The sequence below is a fragment of the Globicephala melas genome, chromosome 8 (assembly GCF_963455315.2).
Source record: "Globicephala melas chromosome 8, mGloMel1.2, whole genome shotgun sequence".
Taxonomy (NCBI): Eukaryota; Metazoa; Chordata; class Mammalia; order Artiodactyla; family Delphinidae; genus Globicephala; species Globicephala melas.
This window is the reverse complement of record NC_083321.1, coordinates 60,359,740-60,385,867: the sequence shown is the minus strand read 5'-3', so window position 1 is coordinate 60,385,867 and position 26,128 is coordinate 60,359,740. Positions and strand designations below refer to the sequence as shown.

General features: G+C 40.4%; 1 protein-coding gene across 26 annotated transcripts in view; it reads left to right on the top strand.

The window, feature by feature from the left end:
- The window catches only part of DLG2 (discs large MAGUK scaffold protein 2), a 2,016,902-nt gene that overhangs the window by 1,628,534 nt on the left and 362,240 nt on the right, over window positions 1–26,128 (top strand). For all 26 annotated transcript variants that reach the window (XM_060303825.1, XM_060303817.1, XM_060303816.1 and 23 more), the window contains one exon: window positions 18,226–18,382. In XM_060303825.1, coding sequence (XP_060159808.1) covers window positions 18,226–18,382 — 157 coding nt within the window. The remainder of the gene's footprint in view (window positions 1–18,225; window positions 18,383–26,128) is intronic.

The following is a 26,128-nucleotide window of genomic DNA, read 5'->3' as shown; positions in this document are numbered from 1 at the left end:
AAATTAAAGATGATACAAACAGATGGAGAGATATACCATATTCTTGGACTGGAAGAATCGACATTATGAAAATGACTATACTACCCAAAGCAATCTACAGATTCAATGTAATCCCTGTCAAACTACCAATGGCAGGGCTTCCCTGGTGGCACAGTGGTTAAGAATCTGTCTGCCAATGCAGGGGACACAGGTTCGAGCCCTAGTCTAGGAAGATCCCACATGCTGTGGAACAAGTAAACCCGTGCACCACAATTACTGAGCCTGCACTCTAGAGTCCAAGTGCCACAACTACTGAAGCCCACACGCCTAGAGCCCGTGCTCCACAACAAGCGAAGCCACTGCATTGAGAAGCCTGTGCACCACAACAAAGAGTAGCCCCTGCTCTCTGCAACTAGAGAAAGCCAGAGCGCAGCAAAGAAGACCCAACACAGTCAAAAAAAAAAAAAAAAAAAACTACCAATGGCATTTTTCACAGAGCTAGAACAAAAAATTTCCCAATTTGTATGGAAATAAAGAAGATCCCGAATACCCAAAGCAGTCTTGAGGGAAAAAAAACAAGCTGGAGGAATCAGACTCCCTGACTTCAGACTATACTACAAAGCTACAGTAATCAAGACAATATGGTACCGGCACAAAAACAGAAATATAGATCAATGGAAGAGGACAGAAAGTCCAGAGGTAAACCCACACACCTATGGTCAACTAATCTTTGATAAAGGAGGCAAGAATATACAGTGGAGAAAAGACAGCCTCTTCAATAAGTGGTGCTGGGAAAACTGGACAGCTACATGTAAAAGTATGAAATTAGAACACTCCCTAACACCACACACAAAAATAAACTCAAAATGGATTAAAGACCTAAATGTAAGGCCAGATACTATAAAACTCTTAGAGGAAAATGTAGACAGAACACTCTGTGACATAAATCACAGAAAGATCTTTTATGACCCACCTCGTAGAGAAATGGAAATAAAAACAAAAATCAACTAATGGGACCTAATGAAACTTCAAAGCTTTTGCACAGCAAAGAAAACCATAAACAAGACGAAAAGACAACCCACAGAATGGGAGAAAATATTTGCAAATGAATCAGCAGACAAAGGATTAATCTCCAAAATATATAAACACCTCATGCAGCTCAATATTAAAAAAAAAAAACACCTCAATCCAAAAATGGGCAGAAGACCTAAATAGACATTTCTCCAAAGAAGACATACAGATAGCCAAGAAGCATATGAAAAGCTGCTCAACATCACTAATTATTAGAGAAATGCAAATCAAAACTACAGTGAGGGGCTTCCCTGGTGGCGCAGTGGTTGAGAGTCCCCCTGCCAATGCAGGGGATACGGGTTTGTGCCCCGGTCCGGGAGGATCCCACATGCTGCGGAGCGGCTGGGCCCGTGAGCCATGGCCACTGATCCTGTGCTCCGCAATGGGAGGGGCCCGCATACCGCAAAAAAAAAAAAAAAAAAATACAGTGAGGTATCACCTCACACCTGTTAGAATGGGCATCATCAGAAAATTTACAAACAACAAATACTGGAGAGGGTGTGGAGAAAAGGGAACCCTCTTGCACTGTTGATGGGAATGTAAATTGATACAGCCACTATGGAGAACAGTATGGAGGTTCCTTAAAAAACTAAAAATAGAATTACCATATGCCCCAGCAATCCCACTACTGAGCATATACCCAGAGAAAACCATAATTCAAAAAGACACATGCACCCCAATGTTCACTGCAGCACTATTTACAACAGCCAGGTCATGGAAGCAACCTAAATGCCCATGACAGACGAATGGATAAGGAAGATGTGGTACATATATACAATGGAATATTACTCAGCCATAAAAAGGAATGAAATTGGGTCATTTGTAGAGACTGTCATACAGAGTGAAGTAAGTCAGAAAGAGAAAAACAAATATTGTATATTATCACATAGATGTGGAATCCAGAAAAATGGTACAGATGAACTGGTTTGCAGGGCAGAAATTGAGACACAGAAGTAGAGAACAAACGTATGGACACCAAGGGGGGAAAGCGGGGGCGGGGGGTGGGGTGGGATGAACTGGGAGACTGAGATTGACATGTATACACTGATGTGTATAAAATGGATAACAAGAACCTGTTGTATAAAAAAATACATTAATTTTTTTTAAAAAGATGTTAAAAAAATAAAAATCTTTCCTAAAATGTGCTTTGCCTTTAAGGAAAATATGCAGAATGATTTTTCTAATCTGTTTATAAAATATTACTTTTGCTTATACCCCAGCTTTCAAAATGTTTTTAAACAATATTTCACCAGTCATGAAAGCTTATGGGCAAATGGCGCAACTATAAAAATTAACTCTGTACAATGGTTATGGTTTTCTTTTATTTAACAGAATTGCTAAAAGTACTCCTTTTGTAAGTAACTGCTCTTTAAAAATCAAAGTGCAACAGGAAGCAGAAGCAAATACCTGTCATCATGGCTGGTATACACAACTTAACAGGAAAGTTTTCTGCAAAAATATTATGAAATAAAGGAAAACAAGAGGAGTAATTTATTTTCTTTTACTTTGGAGATGAGATGATGATTAGAAGGTATGAATATGAAAAGTGAGAGCATATGTCAGAGCAAAATTTGCTTCCTTGTTTGTGTTTTTGATAAATTCAGACAAAAGCAAATTGAGTAACATGGTTATTACATTATTATATTTGATATATGAATAAGGAAAAACTCCAAATATTTCAAGCTAACCAAGATTAGAGGGCTTCCCTGGTGGCGCAGTGGTTGAGAATCTGCCTGCCAATGCAGGGGACACAGGTTCGAGCCCTGGTCTGGGAAGATCCCATATGCTGCGGAGCAACTAGGCCCGTGAGCCACAACTACTGAGCCTGTGCGTCTGGAGCCTGTGCTCCGCAACAAGAGAGGCCACGATAGTGAGAGGCCCGCGCACCGCGATGAAGAGTGGCCGCTGCTTGCCACAACTGGAGAAAGCCCTCGCACAGAAACGAAGACCCAACACAGCCAAAAATAAATAAATAAATAAATAGAAATTCATAAAAATACATTAATATTTTTTTAAAAAAGATTAGATTGAAACTAACCTATAGCTGATTTATGTTTGTGGGAAGAAAATTATTTCATTGGTCTGTTTGATTCCTTTTATCAAGGATATTAATATTATATAGGGATCTCAGATGTGTAACTAATTCCACGATTTTTTCTCCAGAGAAGAGAGCTAAGAGAGAGTTTTACAAAGAATACACACTAGATGCTGGCAATTAAATCCAAGGCCGTATGTTACAGCCTCAAACAAAGTCCCTCACTTTGCAAGCCAGATTATTTTTAGAGACCTTTAGAATGTTCAGTTAAGCTCCTTGCAGGCAATCTTGGGAGGTTGTAGACACAGCATAACATAACATAAACATTTGAGACTTACCAAGAGCAGTTACTGCGTCCACAGAGTCTCTGCTGAGTAAAGAAATATTCAATGCCTTCGCTTATCCTGTATAAAATCTGAATTCCTTAGCCTGGCATCCATGTTCCTTCACAATCTGCCTCAGTCTTCTAGTTTTCCTTGACACAGATCCTACACTCCATTCAAGCTGTGTCCTCCCTGTTCTCCAAGCACATCTTGCATATGCTCCCCTCTGGCCCCGGGCTCATGCCATGTACTGAAATACCATCTACTTTCCTTTCCACTTAATTAGTTTCTACCCATCCATCAAGGTCTAGTGCAGAGTCTATCTTCTCCATGACTTAATCATTTTTTCTTTAATGAGGAGATTTCTCATTATCCACAATACTCAGTTGATACTTAACATATGTGGCCTTGCATTGTTGATTTATTATTTTATGTATATCTGCTTCCAGAAATGGTAACTCCCTGGGAAAAGAAGTGAGTTAGCATTTACTGAGCACTTGCTGTGTGATCCTAATATATATTTAAATTCGTCCTTAAACTGCCATAAAATAGATATTATTGTTCAAAATTTACAGCTGAGAAAATAAGACAACAAAAAGTTCCACCAAGGTGATCAGCTGTTAATTGATAGGACTGCCTTCAACCCTCCATCTATCTAGCCCCAAGCCCATATAGTTTTTTCCAGTATCACAGCATACCATACTATCCCCATCCAATAAAATTCTTTTTATCTCACACAGTACCAACCACAGTATATTTATTTAGTATATACTCAATATCTGTGTGGTAACTATTTTGCTGAAGTCAGCCTACCCTCTGCTGCAGAAAGTCTAGAGCATAGGTCCTCCTCTTTAATGCCAGAATTCTTGTGTGTTATCTTAATATCATGTCCTCATAATAGCAGTTCAACAAAACCCCTTTATCTTTGTGTATCTATATGATGTCCAGTAATCTGCTTAACTGATTGACTAGTTAACCAAATTAACTAATTACTTGAATGAGGCATACACTGCACTACAGTCTTCTGAGGAGCTAGATCATTTATATATAAGACATCAGTCCTAATCAGCCAGCAGCTTTGAAGCCTTGTGTGGTTGACCTCCAAGCCGTCACCTTCACTATGCCCCCCTCTTCACACTTAGGCTAATACACTTCTTCCCATGCTGCTGAAAAGTCTCTTTCATCCTCATCACTATTTTTTCCTTAACAACATTGCTCACATGAATACAGTTGCATTTATAGAGAAATAAAGAAGAGAGGGCTTGGGGAGACTAGCTGGCTCTTTACGCATGACCTCAGAGGGTAACAGTCCCTTACTGGATTATCACGATAGTAAATCTGAGACTTAACGTCTACGTGCTCTGAAACTCAATTTTTGTCAGTGTATCCAGGGGTGATCAAGCTTATACGCCATAATGCCAAGTTATGAATGTACAATAAGAAATGGATCTGCTCAAGATACCAGAACGTGCTGTCTAGCACATTCACTCCTATTAGGAAAAACACTATGGAAAGACATATTTTAATGAGCATGTGGCTTGGTGAGCCTGAACTCTTAGAGAAGGAAATCAGCCAGCCAGATGACCTTAATGGCTGCTGATGAGCTAGATGGCCAGATGAGCCCATCTTGTGGGTTAGCCCCACCAGCCAGGGGGTAACCTGGCTGCACCATCCCAGCACATTTACATCAGCAACCTGGAGCCAGAGCTGGAGGGTGCCTCTGCCCCATAACGCTGGAGCTACATTGCCGAGGTCCTTCTCCTAGCACACAGGAAGACTCTCCCTCTCTTCTTCTCCCAATTTATTCAGTTTTGTGAACTCTCTTCCTAAAGTACAACTTCTTCCACATTCAAACATGCCTTGATTAACATGCCTTGAAAAAACAGGCCCTTTGAGCCAAGGTGAGGTCAGATATGTATCCCTGACATCGTTGAGGAGCTAATATTTTGTGCCTTATCCTTTTGTTTAGGGTATAGCCTTTCAGGGTCCTGATTCTTTGCAAGGGTCTCTGATCTAACGCCCACCTCAGGGCCCACACAGTCCTACCCTCCAGGCAGCAATCAACTCTGGACACTGGAAACCTGCAAAAGCTGTTCAGTCCACTGCTCGTCTCAGTACTTGCCTTCTTCTCTGAACTTGTAGCCCTTTGTTTTTGGCCTCTAAGGATTTCTCTTACTTGCAAGCTTTGCCAGTCATTTAAAACTATTTTATAAGCATTCTATTCAGAATTTTTAGCTGCTTTGTAATGAGAGGGGTTTTTAGGACATCCAATCTGCCAAATGGCTGGAAATAGGATCTCAATGTATACTTTTCTTTAATACTTTTCTCTTTTCTAGAGGTTTCTAGCGCATTGCCTACTCTGAATTTTATCACTCCTCCTTGACGCAAACATTATTTCCTGCCAGGTTACTACTCAAGCAAGGAACCTGCCCCACAGAAGGCATGCCCAAGTTCTCCCACATCCCTAGAGAGGTGAAACTAGAATTCAATATCATTTCATCCTACCCCTCACTTGTTTTTTCTTTGTTCATGCAATATATTTTGTGTGTGTGTGTGTGTGTGTGTGTGTGTCTATCTTACAGGCTCAGTCCATACTAGTTCCCAACATTACAAAAACAAATAAACCATGGGCTTTATCCTTCAGGACCATACACATTCACAGAATAGATAAGTAAGCAAAGTAGTTTCATGACAGTAAAGGTAACAATAGTGGTACGATCAATGAAAACTAATGTGGTTTCAAAAAATGAGAAGTGGTCAGTTTTTCTAGAGGCAAGGGGGGATAAGGAAACAGAGAGGAGACAGCACCAGGCCTCAGTCTTGAAGGCCAAGTGGAAGTAGAAGTTCATTATACAGATGAGGATGCAGGAGAAGGCATCTTTCTAGCCAAAGAGAACAGCCCAGTGCTGGAGAACAGTCTGGACACAGACAATAAGACATGGAACAACCTGGTGTGAGGAACAACTCTCACCTGGAGAGTTGGAACTGGGGTGCAAGGCTGGAGCACGGGGTGCAAGGAAGCATGGTGGAGTTAAGCATTAGAGAGGCAGTTGAAGGTCAAATGATGGGGAACTTTGAATATCATGCTTAAGTTTAGGCTTTATCCTGAAGGCATACGGATCCCGGGAAGGCTTTTGAGCAAAGGAGTAATATGGTCAGATACGTATTTTATTAGAAAGATGACTGGAAACATTTTCACAGCTTACTTCCCACTGCACCACACAGCCTCTCACTATGGTGGATATTTTGGGAGTTGACTGGAGTGACTTCACACACCTCAGATGTTCAAAGCTCAAGGAACATCCTACTACTGGCCATGAGAAAGCCTTCAGGTTTAAGTAGTCACCGCTTTTTTTTTTTTTTTTAATCCTGTACCCTCTTAAGCCATCTGGTTTAAGGAGAAGAAATTAGCCCATAGCATCCTGCTTCCCTCTGCATGAAAACATCCCAGCTGGCTGAGAGCATCCTCTGAGACTCCAGCTACACAAGACGATGCTGCTACTGCTCAGCCACAGCTGGGAGCAAGTCAGGCGGGCATCTCCCCAGCTGTTCAGCATCCAAAGGTGTTTATAATTAAAAGGCTTTTTATATCACATTCCAAGAAAAATAAAACTGCACAAGTGAATGTAGCACATCTCATCCAGGTGATGATAAAAAGACAAAACCTTTTTAGAAGAAGACTGGTCCCTCTTTGCTCTTGGCTACTTTAGCTTACTGTGCACATGTTCCTGACCAAGCACTTGTCCCGTTCCTGGGCTCTTACAACTGTTTGTTTACACGTGGCTCCTCCCACCCCAGGCTCTTTCATGTTTGTGTTCACAGTGCCTGACACAATGTCGGTACTCCACAGATGTTTGTTTATTGAAAGTTTAGATACATAAATAAAATAAATACTTTTAAGTGGATAGGTAAGTTTTTTTTAAATATGGATATAGCTATTATGAGTAACCAGGTTCCATCTTTACTATAGATTCCAATTTAAAATCTAATATGAAAGCTGAAATTAGTAGACAGCACCTAGTATGTACCAGGTATTGGGGACAAAAATCAAATGACATGTTCCCTGCTCTCAAGCTGATCATTCTAGCTGGACAGGGAGACAGTCTGCCAACTCAGTGTCATAAGCATTATGATAGATACGTGGAGGAAATGCTAGGGGAGGCGCCCATCACAGCCTCGAATGGGGAGGTTGAAGAGAGTGTCAGGGACAGTTCCTAGAAGATCATGATTCTTGAGCTCAATCCCGAATGAGGAACAAGAGTTAGAATTGTGTTCCACTGTTCACATTTAATAATGTAGAATAATGACTACTAATGGGTTCCTAGGCCATCCGAACTCTAGCTGATGAATGACAAGAAAATTAGAGCTCCAATTACTTTAGTATGAAAAGTATTCACTTCTTTATAAATTGGCGGTGTGTGCTCATTTATTCAATCATCAGGTGTTTATTGAGCATTCTTCTAGGTATACCGGGGATACCTAGAAATATAAACCACGACACCACACCTTCAATAGATTATAATCTCTCTGGAGGCCACAATGCCCTCATGCACAGAGAAGCTCATGGAAATACAAGGCGTTATGTTCATCAGACCCGAAGTCATTGGCCTAGGCAATAAATATGCAGAAATGAGAGCTGTGGCTCCACATCTGGGGGAATGGGCCATCATGACGAAGGTAAACCGTGAGCAAGTCTAATATAAAAGGAAAAGTTAAGACAAAAGGGAAATATAAGATACATATACATAGGATATTTCAGCATGAGACAACTTGGAAGGACAGAGAGGGGACTGAGTGTGGAATATTAAATCAGCTTAAAGTTACAGAGAATTACTATGAGCCAAGTGCCACGCTGAGCATCGTGGAGAAGACAAACATGGAGGAGACACCGAATGTGCCACCGAACTGCGAACAGTACAGAGTCTCGCTGGCAGCCCGTAGCTGATCCGCAACAGAGACATGTGGGTGTGACATGCACCGTACTTTTATTTATGTTTTATCACTGGCAGCTTAAAATTCTGGAAATTCACATAAAATCTAGATTCTTGTCTTTAGAAACTGGAGAATCTGGCCATGCTAGTCAGTGTTCCTGCTTGGAACACCTGTCCAGAGCTGAGCAGAAGCTACTCTTAGAGGGAACATACCCTCAGTTTGTTACAGTCCCTGCTCAGCCTGCTTCACTCATTTATGTATAGATTTTTCCATCCCAATTAAAATCTAGCACAAAAGAAAGATATTTGCAAAAAAATTATAACTTGAAGTAGAAGGTAAAGTGAGGTCTAAATCACTGTGGGAGTTGAGCCGTTCATTCAGTAACTATTTCCTGAGTTCCTGCTACTGCTGGAGAATTGCTGGTGCCTGAACTCCCGGAGTTCACAATCTACTGAGGAAGAAGGATATACGAGCAAACAATCACTGCACAATGTAATAAATGCTACAATGTTATGTGTACAAGACACAGTGTGGACCCACGGAGCAAGTGATCGCCTGTGTCTGGAGGGTCAGAGAGTTTGAACTGGTTTTGAGATGGCCTGAGCCAAGAAATGGAGATATGAAGCAACATGTCAAACTCAAGGAAGCACAGGAGTTTGTTATGACTGGAGCATAGGATGGCTGGAGCCAATTAAGCAGGGAACTAAGAGAATCAGGTGTCATTCTAGTGGAAAGAATGTGTTTGGAACATTGAAACTAGAATCAAAGAATCTTCAAATTAGGAGACTATCCTAAAAGTCCAAGCCTGAACTAGAGAGAATGGAGAGGTTGCGTGGAAACCATGACGTTCAGAGAGAGCAGAGTGCAAGGCAACGTATAATGAAGGACTGAAGTTTGTGGTCCAAATGATAGAAGCCAAGGGCAGTTAAAGTGAATCTTTGAGTGTCAATAATTCTGGAAACTATACTCTGTAAATATACTGTGATACCTTTTTAAAATTCAGGTCCTCCTCTGGCTTATACAAGTATATTTTAGTTTAGTGTTTTAAATTTCCATTGTGTAAGTTCTCTCTCCATTTAATGGACAAAACACTTAACTTGTAGTAAATTGACTGGCTCTATCAAAACAATGAGATACCAATACATACCCATTATTTAGCAAAAATCTAGAACACCCTCAACACCAAATGCTGGTGAAGAATTCTCATTCATTGCTGCCGAGAATGCAAAATAGTGCAGCCACTTTGGAAGACAGTTTAGCAGTTTCTCACAAAATTAAACATACTCTTACTGTATGATCCAGCCATCATGCTTCTAGTATTTACCCAAATGAACTGAAAATGTATGTCCACACAAAAACTTGCACATGGATGTTTACAGCAGCTGTATTTATAATTGCCAAAACTTGGAAGAAACCAAGATGCCCTTCAGTAGGTGACTGAATCAATAAACTGTGGTATAGCCAGACCATGGACCATTATTCAGCACTCAAAAGAAATGAGCTATCAAGCCGTGAAAAGACACGGAGGAATCTTAAATGCCTATTACCAAGTGAAAGAAGCCAATCTGAAAAGGCTACATACTGTAGGATTCCAACCATGTGACATTCTAGAAAAGGCAAAACTATGGAGACAGTACAGAGATCAATATTGCCAGAGGTTGTGTGGAGAGTGGGATGAATAGGTGGAACACAGGGGATTTTAAGGTCAGTGAAACTACTTTGTATGATACTGTAATGATGGATACATGTCATTATACATTTGTGCAAAGCCACAGAACGGACAGCACCAAGAGTGAAGCCTAATGTAAACCATGGACTTTGAGTGATAAGGATGTGTCAGTGTAGGTTCATCAAATGTAACAAACGTAGCCCTCTGGTGGGGGATATTGAGAGTGAGGAAGGCTATGCATGTGTGGCGGCAGGATGCTTATGGAAAATCTCTGTACCTTCCTCCTAATTTTGTTTGAACCTAAACTGCGCTTAAAAAACTGTCTCAGAAAAAGAGAACTACAATACGACCCAGCAGTCCCACTACTGGGCATATACCCTGAGAAAACCATAATTCAAAAAGAGTCATGTACCACAATGTTCATTGCAGCTGTATTTATAGCCAGGACATGAAAGCAACCTAAGTGTCCATCTACAGATGAATGGATAAAGAAGAGGTGGTACATATATACAATGGAATATTACTCAGCCATAAAAGGAAACGAAATTGAGTTATTTGTAGTGAGGTGGATGGACCTAGAGTCTGTCATACAGCGTGAAGTAAGTCAGAAAGAGAAAAACAAATACCGTATGCTAACACATATATATGGAATCTAAAAAAAGAAAAAAAAAGATTCTGAAGAACCTTAGGGCAGGACAGGAATAAAGACTCAGATGTAGAGAATGGACTTGAGGACACGGGGAAAGGGAAGGGGAAGCGGGGATGAAGTGAGAGAGTGGCATTGATATATATACACTACCAAACGTAAAATAGATAGCTAGTGGGAAGCAGCCGCATAGCACAGGGAGATCAGCTCCGTGCTTTGTGACCACCTAGAGGGGTGGGATAGGGAGGGTGGGAGGGAGATACAAGAGGGAGGAGATATGGGGACGTATGTATATGTATAGCTGATTCACTTTGTTATGAAGCAGAGACTAACACACCATTGTAAAGCAATTATACTCCAATAAAGATGTAAAAAAAAAGTCTCAGTCATAGAAAAAGAGATCAGATTTGTGGTTATCAGAGGTAAAGGGTGGGAAGGAGGGGGAACTGAATGAAGACAGTCAAAAGGTACAAACTTCCAGTTATAAGATAAATAAGTACTAGGGATCTAATGTTCAACATGATAATTAACACTGCTGTATGTTATATATGAAGGTTGTTAAGAGACTGAATCCTAAGAGTTCTTATTGCAAGGAAAAAATATTTTTTATTTCTTTAATTTGGTATCTATATAAGATGATGGATGTTTACTAAACTTATTGTGATAATCACTTCATGAGGTATGCGAGTCAAATCATTGTGGTGCACACCTTAAACTTATACAGTATTGTATGCCAATTATACCGCAATTAAACTGGAAGAAAAAAATTTGTCTTGAAAAAGAAGACTAGCTCTGATGTTTACTAGCTGTGTGAACAATAAGCTAGCTTAACAACTACCTTAAACAAGTTGACTTACCTAAGCATCAGAAAAACAGAACTTCTCACGCTATTATACATAAAACAGATAATCAGCAAGGACCTACTGTATAACACAAGGAACTCTACTCAATATTCTGTAATAATCTATGTGGGAAAAGAATCTGAAAAAGAATGGATTATATGTATAACTGAATCCTTTAGCTGTACACCTATAATAACAAAACAATGTAAATCAACTATACTCCAATATAAAATAAAAATTAAAATAAAAAAAGTAGAACTTCTAATTTTCCACAGGGTTTTGATCCTCTGACAAGAAAAATATACATTAAAACAGTTTTTTTTATTTTTTTATTGACGTATAGTTGATTTACAGTATTTTATTAGTTTCAGGTATACAACATAGTTATCCAATGTTTTTATAGATTATATTCCATTTAAAGTTTTTTATAAAATATTGGCTATATTCCCTGTGCTGTACAATATATCCTCGTAGCTTGTTTATTTTCTACATAGTAGTTTGTATCTCTTAATCCCATATTCCTATTTTCCACCACCCCCACCCCCCGCTTCCCTCTCCCCACTGGTAACCACTAGTTTGCTCTCTATATCTGTGAGTCTGTTTCTGTTTTGTTATCTTCACTTGTTTGTTTCATCTTTACATGAAAACTCTTTAAAATCTTCCATATAATGTAATGGGTTATCAGTATAAGAAGTTTAAATTAGAAAAAGTACATCATTTGGAGTGTGCTTCGGACATTTTATTTGCATACCATCTTACAGATTTATTTCTTTGCATTTCTCCCTTTTATTAAACATCCTAATTTACTTTGATATAAAATTCTATTTTTAAAAAGACATTTAAATCTCAAGAGTTGAGAAGTTTCCAAGTAATTTGGTTTAAAAGACTTGTCCAAGGAAAATAAATAAAAACTACCATCACTTAAGAATGATATGCTTTATGCAAAGGGTCACTAACAAAATGCCCCTGCATGGGTTACATAGATATGTAATGGGGTCTGATGTTCCATAATAATCTTTAAAGCTGTATTCTTTCTGCAGAGAGCATTTTGCATATTAAACATGTAAGGATAAACCTTACTTCCAAAGAAATTTTGTTCTCTCCCATTTTTCTATTAAAATATCAGGCTCCCTCCATAAAGTTTTCATTTTCTCATTTTTGATAGAACCTTGAGTACAATACTTTCCTCTTAACTTTGCAAGAAGTGCAAATATGATGCAACTTATAGATTTTTGTCTGAGAAACGTGAGGGAAAGGTAAGACTAGAGAATGCAAGGCAAGCTAGAGAATGAATGCCCCATCTAAAGAGGGCCATGTTCTAGACAACTGTTGCTATGCAATGAGATTAAGAGCCAGTATTCACAGAATGTCTGAGTTTTTTCATGTAAAGCCATAAATCCACATTTTATGCAAATTTTCCTAATTTTAAATATAAGCAACTAATTCAAACATTTGTAAACACTGTGGGTCAGATTAAGCCTCCAACTTATCAATTGACAATCTCTGGAATATATCGTACTCTGAGATTTTGAAACAGAAAATGTGTCTTAATTCTGCCTTTGCTACTTACTAAACTCAGTAAAAACTTGGGCAGGCAGTCTTATTTCACTAATCTAAAAAGTTGTCAAAATAATTTCTTCATCAGGTTGTTTACTTTTCACAATATTTTGTTATAAAATTTTTCAAATATAAAGAAATTTAAAGAATGTTATAATGGACCTCCATATACTTGCCATCTAGATTCTGCTTTTAACATTTTACTATACTTGGTCTATTCAATCTATCCAGTCATCAATCCACCTTCCCTTTAGGATCGGTTTCAAAGTAGTTGCAGACATCAGTATACATCCTTCATTAGACTGTTTTGAGGAATAGATGGAATGATGCACAGAAAGCATCAAGCACAATATTTAATGTATAGATAAAGAGTCATAATAGCCCCCTTCCTTCCCTCTGTTTATTATCTGTAGCTTGAATGTCATTGGTCCCACTAAGAGTGTGTGTTTTATATTGGGGGAAGAAGGATATTTTTATAATAACTTTTTTTGTCAAAAATCCTCTTGGCCCCTACCTTCACAAATGTATCTAGAACCTGGACTTCCAGTATCAGCAAAAATAGAGTATCCCGATTCTTCTCTAATCCTCCCTCTTGTTATAAAAGCAAAACCAACTTTAGACATGATAAACATAGCAACACTCTAACAAGTTGGAAAGAAGTCAGACTGGCTTGGAGAGGAATGACACTGATGTGAGTTATCTGGATTTCCTTTCTGCTTCCCATATAGCCTGGATGGGGCAGTAGAGAAGCCGATACCCTGAAACCACCAACAGGCACAGATAAAGGAGCCTCAAGGAAAGCCTGCTCCCTGTAACCAAAGGACTGGGTAAAGGGTAGACGAATAGAACTGGGAACATTTTAGTAATACTGGCCCTACTTCTAGCCAAATACCAAAGAAAAAACTGTCCACTCACCATTGTGGTACCAGTAGACCATGCAGATAGCTCGATTTCTGACCCCACCAGAGACAGTTAGGAGAAGCAATTATGAGATGGCCCTTCATTTCCTCCACTGGGCTGGTGTCAGTGGTCCAAACAAGAGCTGAACTTCCATCCCCACTCTGCAGCAAAAAGGCAGAATAAGATGGTATGAGGTGTAGCTGGTTGAGACTCCACTTTCAGTGGAAAGCTGAAGTTACATCTTTACCCAGCAGCAACAAGCTGGAATGAGGTTAGCATTCTATTCCCCTACTCCTGGTATTGGCAGGGACCAGCTGGAAGCTGGACTTCCACCCCCTGGCAGTGGCAACAGATAGAAGGAGGAAGAAGGAAGCAGCACTCAGTGGCAAACCACTTTACCTACCAGGGTAGTGTCAGTGGGACTCAGTGGGGGGCTGAACTTCTAGCCCCACCCAGAGGCAAAGAGGCAAAACAAGGTGGTTCAAGGTGGTGCTAGTCAACATGCTACTTTCTCTCCACCACTGGTGTCAGTGGGTCCAATGGGACCTGAGCCTCTACCCCCACCAAGTGACAGGCAGGTAGAATAAGGCAAATGTTAGCTGGTACCCCACTTTCTCTCCTCCCTGGTGTCACCAGGGCCAAATAGGGAGCTGAATATCCATCTCACTTGGATCTACATGCTACACCTAAACCAATCCACTATGCGGAAAAGACTAAGATTAGATAGGACCCAGTGCCTCACAACATAACAGCCAAAATGTCCAGTATACAATAAAAAAATTGCTTCTCATACAAAAAACTAGGAAAATCTCAACTTGGATGAGAAAAAACAATCAACAGATACAAACACTGAGATAACACAGATGTTGGAATTATCTGTCAAGGATTTTAAAGTAGCCAGCATGCTTCAGTGAGCAATTGCAAACACACTTGAAATAAATTTTTTTTTAAAAAGAAAGCCTCAGCAAAGGGATAAAAGATATAAAGAAAAACCAAATAGAATGTTAAAGCTTTAAAATAAAATAAACAAAATTTTAAAACTCACTGAATGGGCTCAATAGCAGAATAAATATGACAGAAGAAAGAATCAGTGAATCTGAAGATAGAAAAACGGGAATTAGTCTGAACAGAAAAAGAAAATAGATGGAAATGTATCCACTGTTCTGCACTTCCTCTAATACCACCCTGGTCCAAGGGACTATTATATTTTGCCTAAATATAGCAATAGCCACCTAACTGGTCTCACTTCTTTAAACTTTGCCCCTCAAATCTATTTTATACCAAAGTAATCACTTAAAAATGTAAATCAAAAAAAAAAGTAAATCAGATCAAGTAATTCTTCTTCTCAGTGGATCCCGATTTCTCTCAGAGTAAAAGTTAAAGTTTTAAAATGGTCTACAAGGCCCTTCAGGATTTATCCCCTGTTGCCTCTCTGCCTGTTGTAGGCAAAATTATGAAATGGCCCCATGATCTCCACCTCCTGGTGTTACTCCTACAGTTAAGTTACCGTACATGGAAAAGGGATTTTGCAAATGTAATTAATATTACTAATCAGTTGATCTTAAGGTGAAGAATTATCTGGGTGGGCCTAACCTAATCACATGACCCTTTGAAAAGCAGAGAGTTAAATCCAGCTAATTGCAGAAGAACAAGACAGAAAGATTCCAGATATGAAAAGGATTAAATGTACCATTTCTGGCTTGAAGATAGAGAGGGCCACATGGGAAGGAAAATGCGTGGCCTCTAGAAGATGAGAGAGACCTCCAACTGGCAGCCAGCAAGAAAACAGGGACCTCAGTCTTTGTTAAGACTAATGGTTAATTTTGTATGTCAACTTGACTGGGCCACAGGGTGCCCAGATAGTTAGTTAAACATTATTCTAGGTATGTCTGTGAGGAACTTTCTGGATGAGACTAACATTTGAATTAGTGTACTGAGTAAAGCTGATTGTCCTCTCTCGTATGGGTAGCCCCATCCAACCCATCCAAGGCCTGAATAAAACCAAAGGTTGGGTAAGAGAGAATCTGCTCTTTCTTTCTTTCTTTGAGCTGGGTCATGGGTCTTCTGCTAACTTTGGACTCAAACTTTAGCTAGAAGTTATACCATTGGCCCTCCTGGGTCTCCAGTTTGCCAACTATAGATCCTGGAACTTCTCAGCATTCATGACTGCATGAGCCAATTCCTTATGATAAAATATATGTAATACAGTCCTACAACCACAAGAATTCTGCCAACAACCTAACTAAATATGGACCTGGATTTTTCCCCAGAGCTTCCCAATAAAGTTTGGCCTGGCTGACACCTTGATACCAACCTTAAGAAATCCTAGGCAGACAACCTAGACAAGCCCACCCAGACTTCTGACCTACAGAACTGTGAGATAATAGTGGGTGTTGTAGTTTAAACTACTAAGTTTGTGGCAATTTGCTACTCATTAATAGAAAACGAGTACACTGAGTTCATCTTTTACCATTCTCATTCCCTTGTTCACTCATTCAGCCACACTGGCCTCCTAGCTCTTCCTTGACGACACCAGGCACCCTCCCACCTTAGGGCCTCTATTCTTTCTGGCTGGAATGTTTCCTTCAGATATCATATGACTAGTTTTCTCACCCCTTCAGTCTTTCCTCAACTGTCACCTTCTCAATAAATCCTGCCCAGGCCCATCCCTGAAAGCACCGATCCTTTTTACACTGCTCTGCTTTTTCTTTTTCTTAAAATATTTATTGCTTTCTAACACGCTATATAACAAACTTATTTATTGCATCTATTTCTTTTTAGTGGTCTACCCCCATCAGAATGTATGCTTATAATAGTAGGGATTTTTGTTTTGCTTACAAACTTTCCGAGTAGCTGGAACAGTTCCTGACATAGTAGGTGCTTACAAAGTATTTGCAGAAGAAAATGAATTAAGTCTTAATACATAGCATTATTACATATTACTTATAGTCCAAGCTCTGATGTGCATTGTAAATCCTTCCTCATAATAAGGTTAAATATAGATATAATGCATCTCTTTGTGCAAGGAAATGTGATAGCAAATAACAAAATCTGTGTAATCATTAGTATAAAAATATATTGGATGGCTCTTTGCCATTCTTACATCATTAAGAGCAGGAAAACAGAAGAGGAACCTTTAATGATTGGAACTGAGATATCTGGGAGAGGAGGGTGGGTGATACAAAAAGCACCTCGGTCAAACCTAAGGCTTGCAGAATACATTTTTTGAAACTACTGATAGAGAAAATTCAACTAGATGACTTCTAAGATCCTTTGCAATGCTACATTCCATATTTCTCCAGCTTCTACACAAACTCAATGAACTGTTGCCTTAAGATTTCATCTCTCATCCTTTTATTGATGACCGTCAAATCTGAATTTGCAGTCCCCTCTGAGAACCTAAATTCCTATCCTTTGTCTCTAACTGCTTCTGCACATCTCCACAAAGATGTCCCACTAGTACCTGGAACTGAGCATTTCAAAATCATACTCATCCTCATGACCCACCTACCCCTCTTTTGCCAATTACTTAGATGTTCTTCCTTCCTCCTCCAATACCTGAATCAATCTCTGGACCCTCTGTTCCTCCCTTCAAATTAGCTCTCTCATGTTACCCTTTCTTTTCATTATCACTGCCATCACTTTTGGGCAGGCTGTCACTTCCTCAAACGTGGATTACTTGGACAACATCCTCACTGGTTTTCCTGTCTCACGTCATATCTGCGCTTCCAACTCCATCAGTCCTATTATGGTCATTTGTTAATCTTCCTAAAATGGATTTAAATATTCTTCGTGCCTCAGAATCTTCCAGTGAGTCCCCACTGCCTACAGAGTAAATTTTAATTAACAAACAAACAGACAACAAACCCACAGGCTGGCATGTAAGACCTTTCATGGTCTGACCTATTCAGTCTAGTCTCTTGTCCCCCAAATTCTCTCCCTCTTTTTGGATACATCCATCCTACTGAATACTACTCTAGTGCTCATTACAAGAACAGATGTTTTAAACAAAGGAAACTTGTAAGTCTAGTTTAAGTAAATGTTTTGGAATTAAGGAATAAATTTGCATGGTATTTTGGCATTTGTTACAGTGAGGAGTTCAGACATCTGCCCTGATATTAGCATCTTTTTGATATGCAAATTTATCATAATTGGGGAAGCCATTTTCACAGGTAATGAATTGCTGGTGTCATATATCCTGGCGAAAGTAAAAGCAATGTAAATCTTGAGTGGGCCACCCTATGAACTGTGCTCTCCACTTGTTTCTACAGGGAGCCGCGCAAGGTGGTCCTGCACAAAGGCTCCACTGGCCTGGGCTTCAACATCGTGGGCGGGGAAGATGGAGAAGGTATTTTTGTATCCTTCATTCTGGCTGGTGGACCAGCAGACCTGAGTGGGGAGCTCCAGAGAGGAGACCAGATCCTATCTGTGAGTATTTCTTCTTAATCTTTATTCCCTCCATGTCTGACACCATTTGAGAGAAAGTCACTCCCAGTTATAACTCCAAAAGCACCTTAATTACAAAGGAAAAGTGGAGGAGAGCATTATGTCTTCAGGTGCATGTTGTAATTTAAATGGTGTTCAGGTGTTTGAAGCGTGTTACTTCCCTCAGATACAGGTAAAGGTGTTAGTGTTTTCATTTAGATTTTCTGAGACATATTTGCATCCAATAGAACACTGAGAAGCATGCATTCTTTAGGTATATTACTTATTTTTCAAAATGCCAAATTTCTTTCAAAATCCATCACTATACTCTAAAAACCGTATCTTTATGATGTATATAGTTTGTTGCATATAACTATGTAAGAATAATGTATAAAATAGTGCTATATACAATTTGGTGACACTGATAAGTGGTAGCAGCATGACCATTTACCTAAATACAAAAATTACTAGAAATGAGTTAATAAGCACTTATTTACCAGGCATTTTATAAAAGTAATTTTTAATTCCCACAATCACCCTGAAAGGTACTGCCCCATGTCCAGATGAAAAGAATAAGGTTCAGAGAGGTTAAATAACTTGTCAGAGTTAACCTAACTAAAGAGTCAGAGCTGGGATTTAAATATTCAGTTTTAATGCCCACCACCTACCTCCCCTCATCCCTCCCTCCTTCCTTCCTGCCATCCATCCTTCCTTCCATCTTGCTTTCCCTCCTCCTTTCTTCTCCAAGTCCTTTCTTCTATTTGAATATCTACTGAGTGCTTCTTTCTACTACATCAAGCTACCTCCCTGGGATAAACTCTATGATAAGTAGTTAAATCCATTGTGAGTGTTCATGCCCATACTGCAATTTTGGCAATCATGCAAATAATAATAGAGAATTACATAAGGAGCCCAGTTCTATGGCTGAGGTTATCGTTCACAACTCAATGAAGCATTTAGTTTGTGGTTTTCATTGTATACTTAGAAAAATTTGCTTTTGCTTTATAGCTATGGTTTGTAGCTAGAATTTTCCAAGTGACCTTATGTTTGTTAACCATCACTCCAACTCCTGCCCATGCACACGTGATTTACCTGTATAATGTAGTCAGTGGACCTAAGCAAAGTGTCCAGTGGTCTGCATGCATGTCCCCGCCTTATGTGTTTCTGTGGTTCTCCCACACATGCAGGTTCCTTCTCACTCATCAACTAGCAGATGTCTGGAAAGACTGAGTATAGGATAAATAGGGTAAGGTCCCATGCCAGGCCTTTGTTCTGTCACCCAATGTCATGTCTTCAACTACTTCGCCCCACCTACTTCTTCTATACTTAAATCATATATATAAGATATAACTTTAGGGCTTCCCTCGTGGCGCAGTGGTTGAGAGTCCACCTGCCGATGCAGGGGACACGGGTTTGTGCCCCGGTCCGGGAAGATCCCACATGCTGCGGAGCGGCTGGGCCCATGAGCCATGGCCGCTGAGCCTGCGCGTCCGGAGCCTGTGCTCCACAACGGGAGAGGCCACAACAGTGAGAGGCCCGCGTACCGCAAAAAAAAAAAAAGATATAACTTAAAAGGTTTAATAAGCTATTAAACCTCATCACCCATATTTATTTACACACCTGTGTTTCCCTACAAAGTTGCTCCCTGAAAGCAAATTCTGTATCGTTTTAATGATTTTGTATCCTCAACATTTAGCACAGTGCCTGACACACAGCAGTCTCTCAAAAATGTTTATTGATGAAAAAGTATTGAATTAAAAATAGTGATGCCTTAAAAAGTCACTATAGGGACTTCCTGGCGGTCCAGTGGTTAAGACTTCGGCTTCCAACGCAGGGGGTGCAGGTTCAATCCCTGGTCAGGAAGCTAAGATCCCACATGCCTCGAGGCCAAAAACCAAAACATAAAGCAGAAGCAATATTGTAACAAATTCAATAAAAGACTTTAAAAATGGTCCACATCAAAAGAAAAAAATAACTTTAAAAAAAAAAGAAAGTCACTATAACCTGGGAGACTGACTCTAAAATACTTTCTAGAACATACTTCCTCCTCCTGCAGGGCTCAAAATCTGTAGACTGGGGACATCCCTGGCCTTCCAGCAGTTAAGACTCCACACTTCCACAGCAGGGGGTGCAGATTCGATACCCGGTCCAGGAACTAAGATCCCGCACACCGCACCATGCAGCCAAAAAAAAAAAATGTAGACTGGGGGACCACTCTGTCATTTCATCACAATCAGCATTCACATTGTCATAGCACTTTCCCAGACACAAAGCACTTTCACATGCATTGATTCTGGGAATCTTCAAAGAAATCTTAAGTGTCAGGATATGTTATTATTACTCCCACTTTTCCTATCAGTGGAAGGGGATTCAGAATGGCTAAATGATTTGTCCAAAGCTCCACATCTACCGACTATGACTTTGGGCTCAAAAGCAGGTCTCTTGGGGCTTCCCTGGTGGCGCAGTGGTTGAGAGTCCGCCTGCCGATGCAGGGGACACTGGTTCGTGCCCCGGTCCGGGAAGATCCCACATGCCGCGGAGCGGCTGGGCCCGTGAGCCATGGCCCCTGAGCCTGCGCGTTCGGAGCCTGTGCTCCACAACGGGAGAGGTCACAACAGTGAGAGGCCCGCGTACCACAAAAAAAAAAAAAAAAAAAAAAAGCAGCTCTCTTGACCCAAAATAAGTGTTCTTTCTCCTCACAGCACAATCTCTCTTCCAAACCTTGACAACGGTCTCATTCAGCACCGTCTTTGTACACATTACTGTGTGTGCACACCACACTCTGGAACACACAGAACTGTAATAACCTAATATTTACATGGTGCTTTGAGTCAGACACAGTTATAGCTAATTTAATCTTATAACAACCCTGTGCCTTATTATGCTCATTTGAAGGATGCATAAACTGAGGCACAGAGAGGATATTAGACTTTTTAACTCTGTTTAAATGAGAAATCCACTAAGTCATGGGTTTTATTTGTTTTAACCTCTCTGTGTGTGGTAGAAAAAGAGATGAGCCAATAACCTTCTTATGGCTCAACAAAGAAAACTCCCAAGTATTTCTGCTTTTAGAAGTAGATGTATCCATTTAAATATTATTGCCAGGACCACAGAGTAAGCAAGGCAAACAATCAGAACTACAGTCTTCTTAGAGATTACAATTCATAGAACATAAAAATCTCTGAAGTTCAAATATCATATCCGTCTTTTATGTAAAACATTTGCAAAAATTGTTCAACAATGAAAATATCATCTGCTTTTTGCAACTGAAAAGAAAAAGGGAACATTTCTCCTCTTTAGCTTGTAAAAATTTATAAAAACTGTGGCTAGAAAGTGTCTAGTTTAAAGGCTCAGTATTGGAATTTCATTGGTTTAACACTGCAGGGAAATAATAAACAGGCTTGAGAAGCTCAAACATTATTACAGTATGGAAAGAAAAATGACAGAATAGAATTATTAACAATGGAATATGGAGGATAATATTTTGCACCTACAGCCTGCACTGGACATGTAAGGACAAGTTATAACTTCCTGGAAAACACAAGAACAAAAACTCTAAACAAAAATTGAATACAGGGACTTCCCTGGCAGCACAGTGGTTAAGAATCTGCCTGCCAATGCAGGGGACACGGGTTCAAGTCCTGGTCTGGGAAGATCCCACATGCCGCGGAGCAACTAAGCCCGTGCACCACAACTACTGAGCCTGCGCTTTAGAGCTCGCAAGCCACAACTACTGAGCCCACGTGCCATAACTACTGAAGCCCACATGCCTAGAGCCCATGCTCCACAACAAGAGAAGCCACCACAATAAGAAGCCCGTACACCGCAACAAAGTGTAGCCCTCACTCGCCACAACTAGAGAACGCCCGCGTGCAGCAACGAAGACCCAATGCAAACAAAATAAATTTTAAAATACCTTTAAAAAAAAATTCAATACATAGGGCTTCCCTGGTGGCACAGTGGTTAAGACTCTGCCTGCCAATGCAAGGGACACGGGTTCGAGCCCTGGTCCAGGAAGATCCCACATGCCACAGAGCAACTAAGCCCGTGCGCCACAACTACTGATGCCCATACACTGTAGGGGCCGCACGCCGCAACTGCTGAGCCCACGTGCTGCAACTACTGAAGCCCATGCACCTAGAGCCCGTGCTCCGCAACAAGAGAAGCCACCACAATGAGAAGCCCATGCACCACAATGCAGAGAAGCCCCCTCTCGCAGCAACTAAAAAAAAAAACGAAAGCCCGTGCACAGCAACGAAGACCCAACATAACCATAAATAAGTAAATTAATTTAAATAAATAAGTTCAATACATAGATTTCTAAGTCATGTAAGATTAATTTGCAAATAAGTTATGCTATGCTAACAATAACATAGTAAGTTTAGAGAAGAGAAATAGAATCCCCAGGAAAGAGAGCTGGAGGGTAGATCGCTGCTCTCAATTGGTCTCCATAAAGAAGGAAATTGTATAATAGACAGTTACCTTTCTAATTAGGGATATAATGTTCATCCCTATTTCCCAGAATTTTTCTCCCATATAGATTATAGAACCTTTTTAGATATTTTATTAATGGCTTACTATGTGCCAGGTTCTGTACTAGGAATTGAAATCTCAAAGATGAAGGAGATAAATAGACTAATCTCAAAATGCTTACTGCCTAAAAGCAGATCCACTTGTCCTTCGGTATCCACGAGGGATTGGTTCCAGGATACCCCACTGAGAACAAAATCCACTCTGCTCAAGTCCCTTATATAAAATGGCATAGCACAATGTATACAGTCGGCCCTCCGTATCAACAGGCTTTGCATCCGTGCATTCAACCAACCGCAAATCCACGCCAACTGTATATCAATGCATCTAACATAGGTAGAGATAGAGATGGCAAACTGAGGAAAGAGAAGAAAGCACTTAGAACAGAGCATGTCACACTCTAAGTGCTCAATCAATACTATTACTACTAACTACTCTGCCTTAGGAATGTGTGTGATGTTTTTTAAAGTGTGTCAGATAACCATGTCTAAGGAAAGCCTCTTGTAGATAGTTTGAGCCATTCCTTCTTTGGGGCAGGGCTTGGACTAGATGAGCATTTCCCAGAGTTCACAGGATATTGGAACAGCAGGATTGCATTAGGTTGCTACTGAGAGAAAGGGTTCCCTAGTGAGCAGGTTTCTTCACTGAAGAGCTTTTCAAAAACATCTGTTTACCAGTGTACACTGGGAATCTCCTTAGAGGCAGATAAAGTATATGGTTTTTCCCAAACGTATTTGACCACGAAACCATTACATAAGGAGCACCTCATAGGACCCCAGTAGTGGGAAATGCTTGAGTAGATATGTTTATAGTTCCCATAATTGACTGTTTTCCGACTAGATAGTCACACTCGCCTATACAGAAAAGGCAACTAGCCTTTTACTATGTTTTAAGATTATGGGCGCCATCTAGTGTTCATATATTGTCTAAACACTTTGCATGGCAACCTGAAGATGGAGGATTCCCAGGCGCCATTGCAAGGATTTATCCTGCACTTCCCCCTCCCCACCAGAGCTACAGAACTAAAGTAGTTAAGATGCTGAAAAACATCGTCACCTGAGGCCACATTCCATACACGTATTGTGAGTGATCTTTTCTCTCCAGTTTCTCCTTTATGTATTCTATCTCTCAGGGATTTATTATAGAAAGTCTTATCCAATAATTGAACCATCTCCTTGAGGTATTTGTGGAGAAGAATTTAGGGCATTCAGCATGCAATCACGTTAACTAGTACAGTAGCCTCCTCAGGCATTCTTTCTGCAGAGGGAAAGATAGAAATGCTTCTGTTATTATTTCAGTGCTTTGTTCTGAAAAAATGTATATATATGGAGCAGACATGCAGAAGCAATACCACTATAAAGAGATCCTTTTCTGTCTCACCAAGCAATTTTAGTCTGTTCAATCCTCAGGAGTCTAAAAAAGATCACCCTAGCTGACCCTGCAAACTCCAAAACTCACTCTTGATGGACTTTAAGTATTTAACTCACTCTGTTCCAAGATACATAGTTGGGAATATGTGTGGCCAGAAGTGAAATGTTGCAGCTGTTGCAGTGAAGGTAGAATAGGTAACTGGGAATTTTCAAACTGAAATTGAAATTGCATTGTGATTTTGAAGGAGTGAAAATGAGTCACAGTTCATCTGGGTGTTTCACTAATTCGCAGGTTTCCTTCCTATCTTCGTGTTTAGAGCCATGCAGAAGGGACGGGCTTTCTTTGTTAGATCCTTACTGTCAAGTTACTCAACTGGAATTCGAGCATTATATACACTCTTCACCATCCTGGGGTACTGGTAAAGTCACCCTTATATTGTTACCTCAAATGACAACTCTTAATCCCTTCCAGTGAAATCCAGCCCTCCTCCTGCCCACCCCGCCCCACAAACAAAGTCCCAAATTATTTCTTTTTTCTTTTAATTTATTTATTTATTTTTATTTTTGGCTGTGTTAGGTCTTTGTTTCTGTGCGAGGGCTTTCTCTAGTTGCGGCGAGAGGGGGCCACTCTTCATTGCGGTGTGCGGGCCACTGTCGCGGCCTCTCTTGTTGCAGAGCACAGGCTCCAGACGTGCAGGCTCAGTAGTTGTGGCTCACGGGCCAAGTTGCTCCGCGGCATGTGGGATCCTCCCAGACCAGGGCTCGAACCCGTGTCCCCTGCATTAGCAGGCAGATTCTCAACCACTGAGCCACCGGGGAAGCCCCCAGAATTATTTAATTCCCTGAAGTGGTCCTCTTAAAAGCTTACCAACCCCATCCCTTCCAGTGACCATGCCATATGAGCCATGTCCTCCCTCTCCAGCTCTGTCCCCAGCCCCACGGAAGATTCTTGTTTTCATTGTTTTCAGTGCTCAAGGGTTTCTGTTTAAGGGATTGTTTCTCAGTGTTCCTGAAACCTGCCTTCCAGAGAGGCTCTGAGGACTGTGCAGAGGTGAGGACAAGAGCCGTCTCCCCACTCTGTGTTGCTTTGTCACCTTGTTTCCAAAAGCACAACAGCTTAAACTAGAAATTTTACAAAGTCTCTTACCTAATCAGCACATTTAGTTTCTCTCCTCTCAGCCTCAACACTTGGAGTCACTCAAACCCCAGCAAAACCTCCACCCTTCCCCCAGGGACAAGCGTCAGTCCCAGCTCTGGTTATCCTGGCCGGAGAGTGGTTTTTTGTTCTTTTGTTGTTGTTGTTTTTCTGGTTGAGCTCCACCTACTCCACCTCTCCCAACAAAAGAAGGGCAACAAGACTCACAGACCAACACAAGTTTAAACACAACAGTATATATTTCCAAACTGAGATGATTTAACATCTGCATGTGGGTTAACGGGTATTCTGCAGCTTCCCCCAAGAAAATGGGTAGACCTGTCCTTTGTAACCAAGGGCCTGTCTTATAATTTTGCTCAAAGAAACAGTATTTGCTGAAGGGAATACTGAACACCTTTCGCTTAAAAGACATTAGACAGGTCAGGGGTTGGGGGGGGTAATAAATTGGGAATTTGGAATTAACAGATACACACTACTAAATATAAAATAGATAAACAAAGACCTATTGTAGAGCACAGGGAACTATATTCAATATCTTGTAATAACCTATAACAGAAAAGAATCTGAAAAATATATATATGTATACATAAAATTGAATCACTGCTGTACACTTGAAACATTGTAAACAACTATAGTTCAATTAAAAAAAAAGAACATTAGACAATATACAATTTTTGTGTGTCCCCACATTGC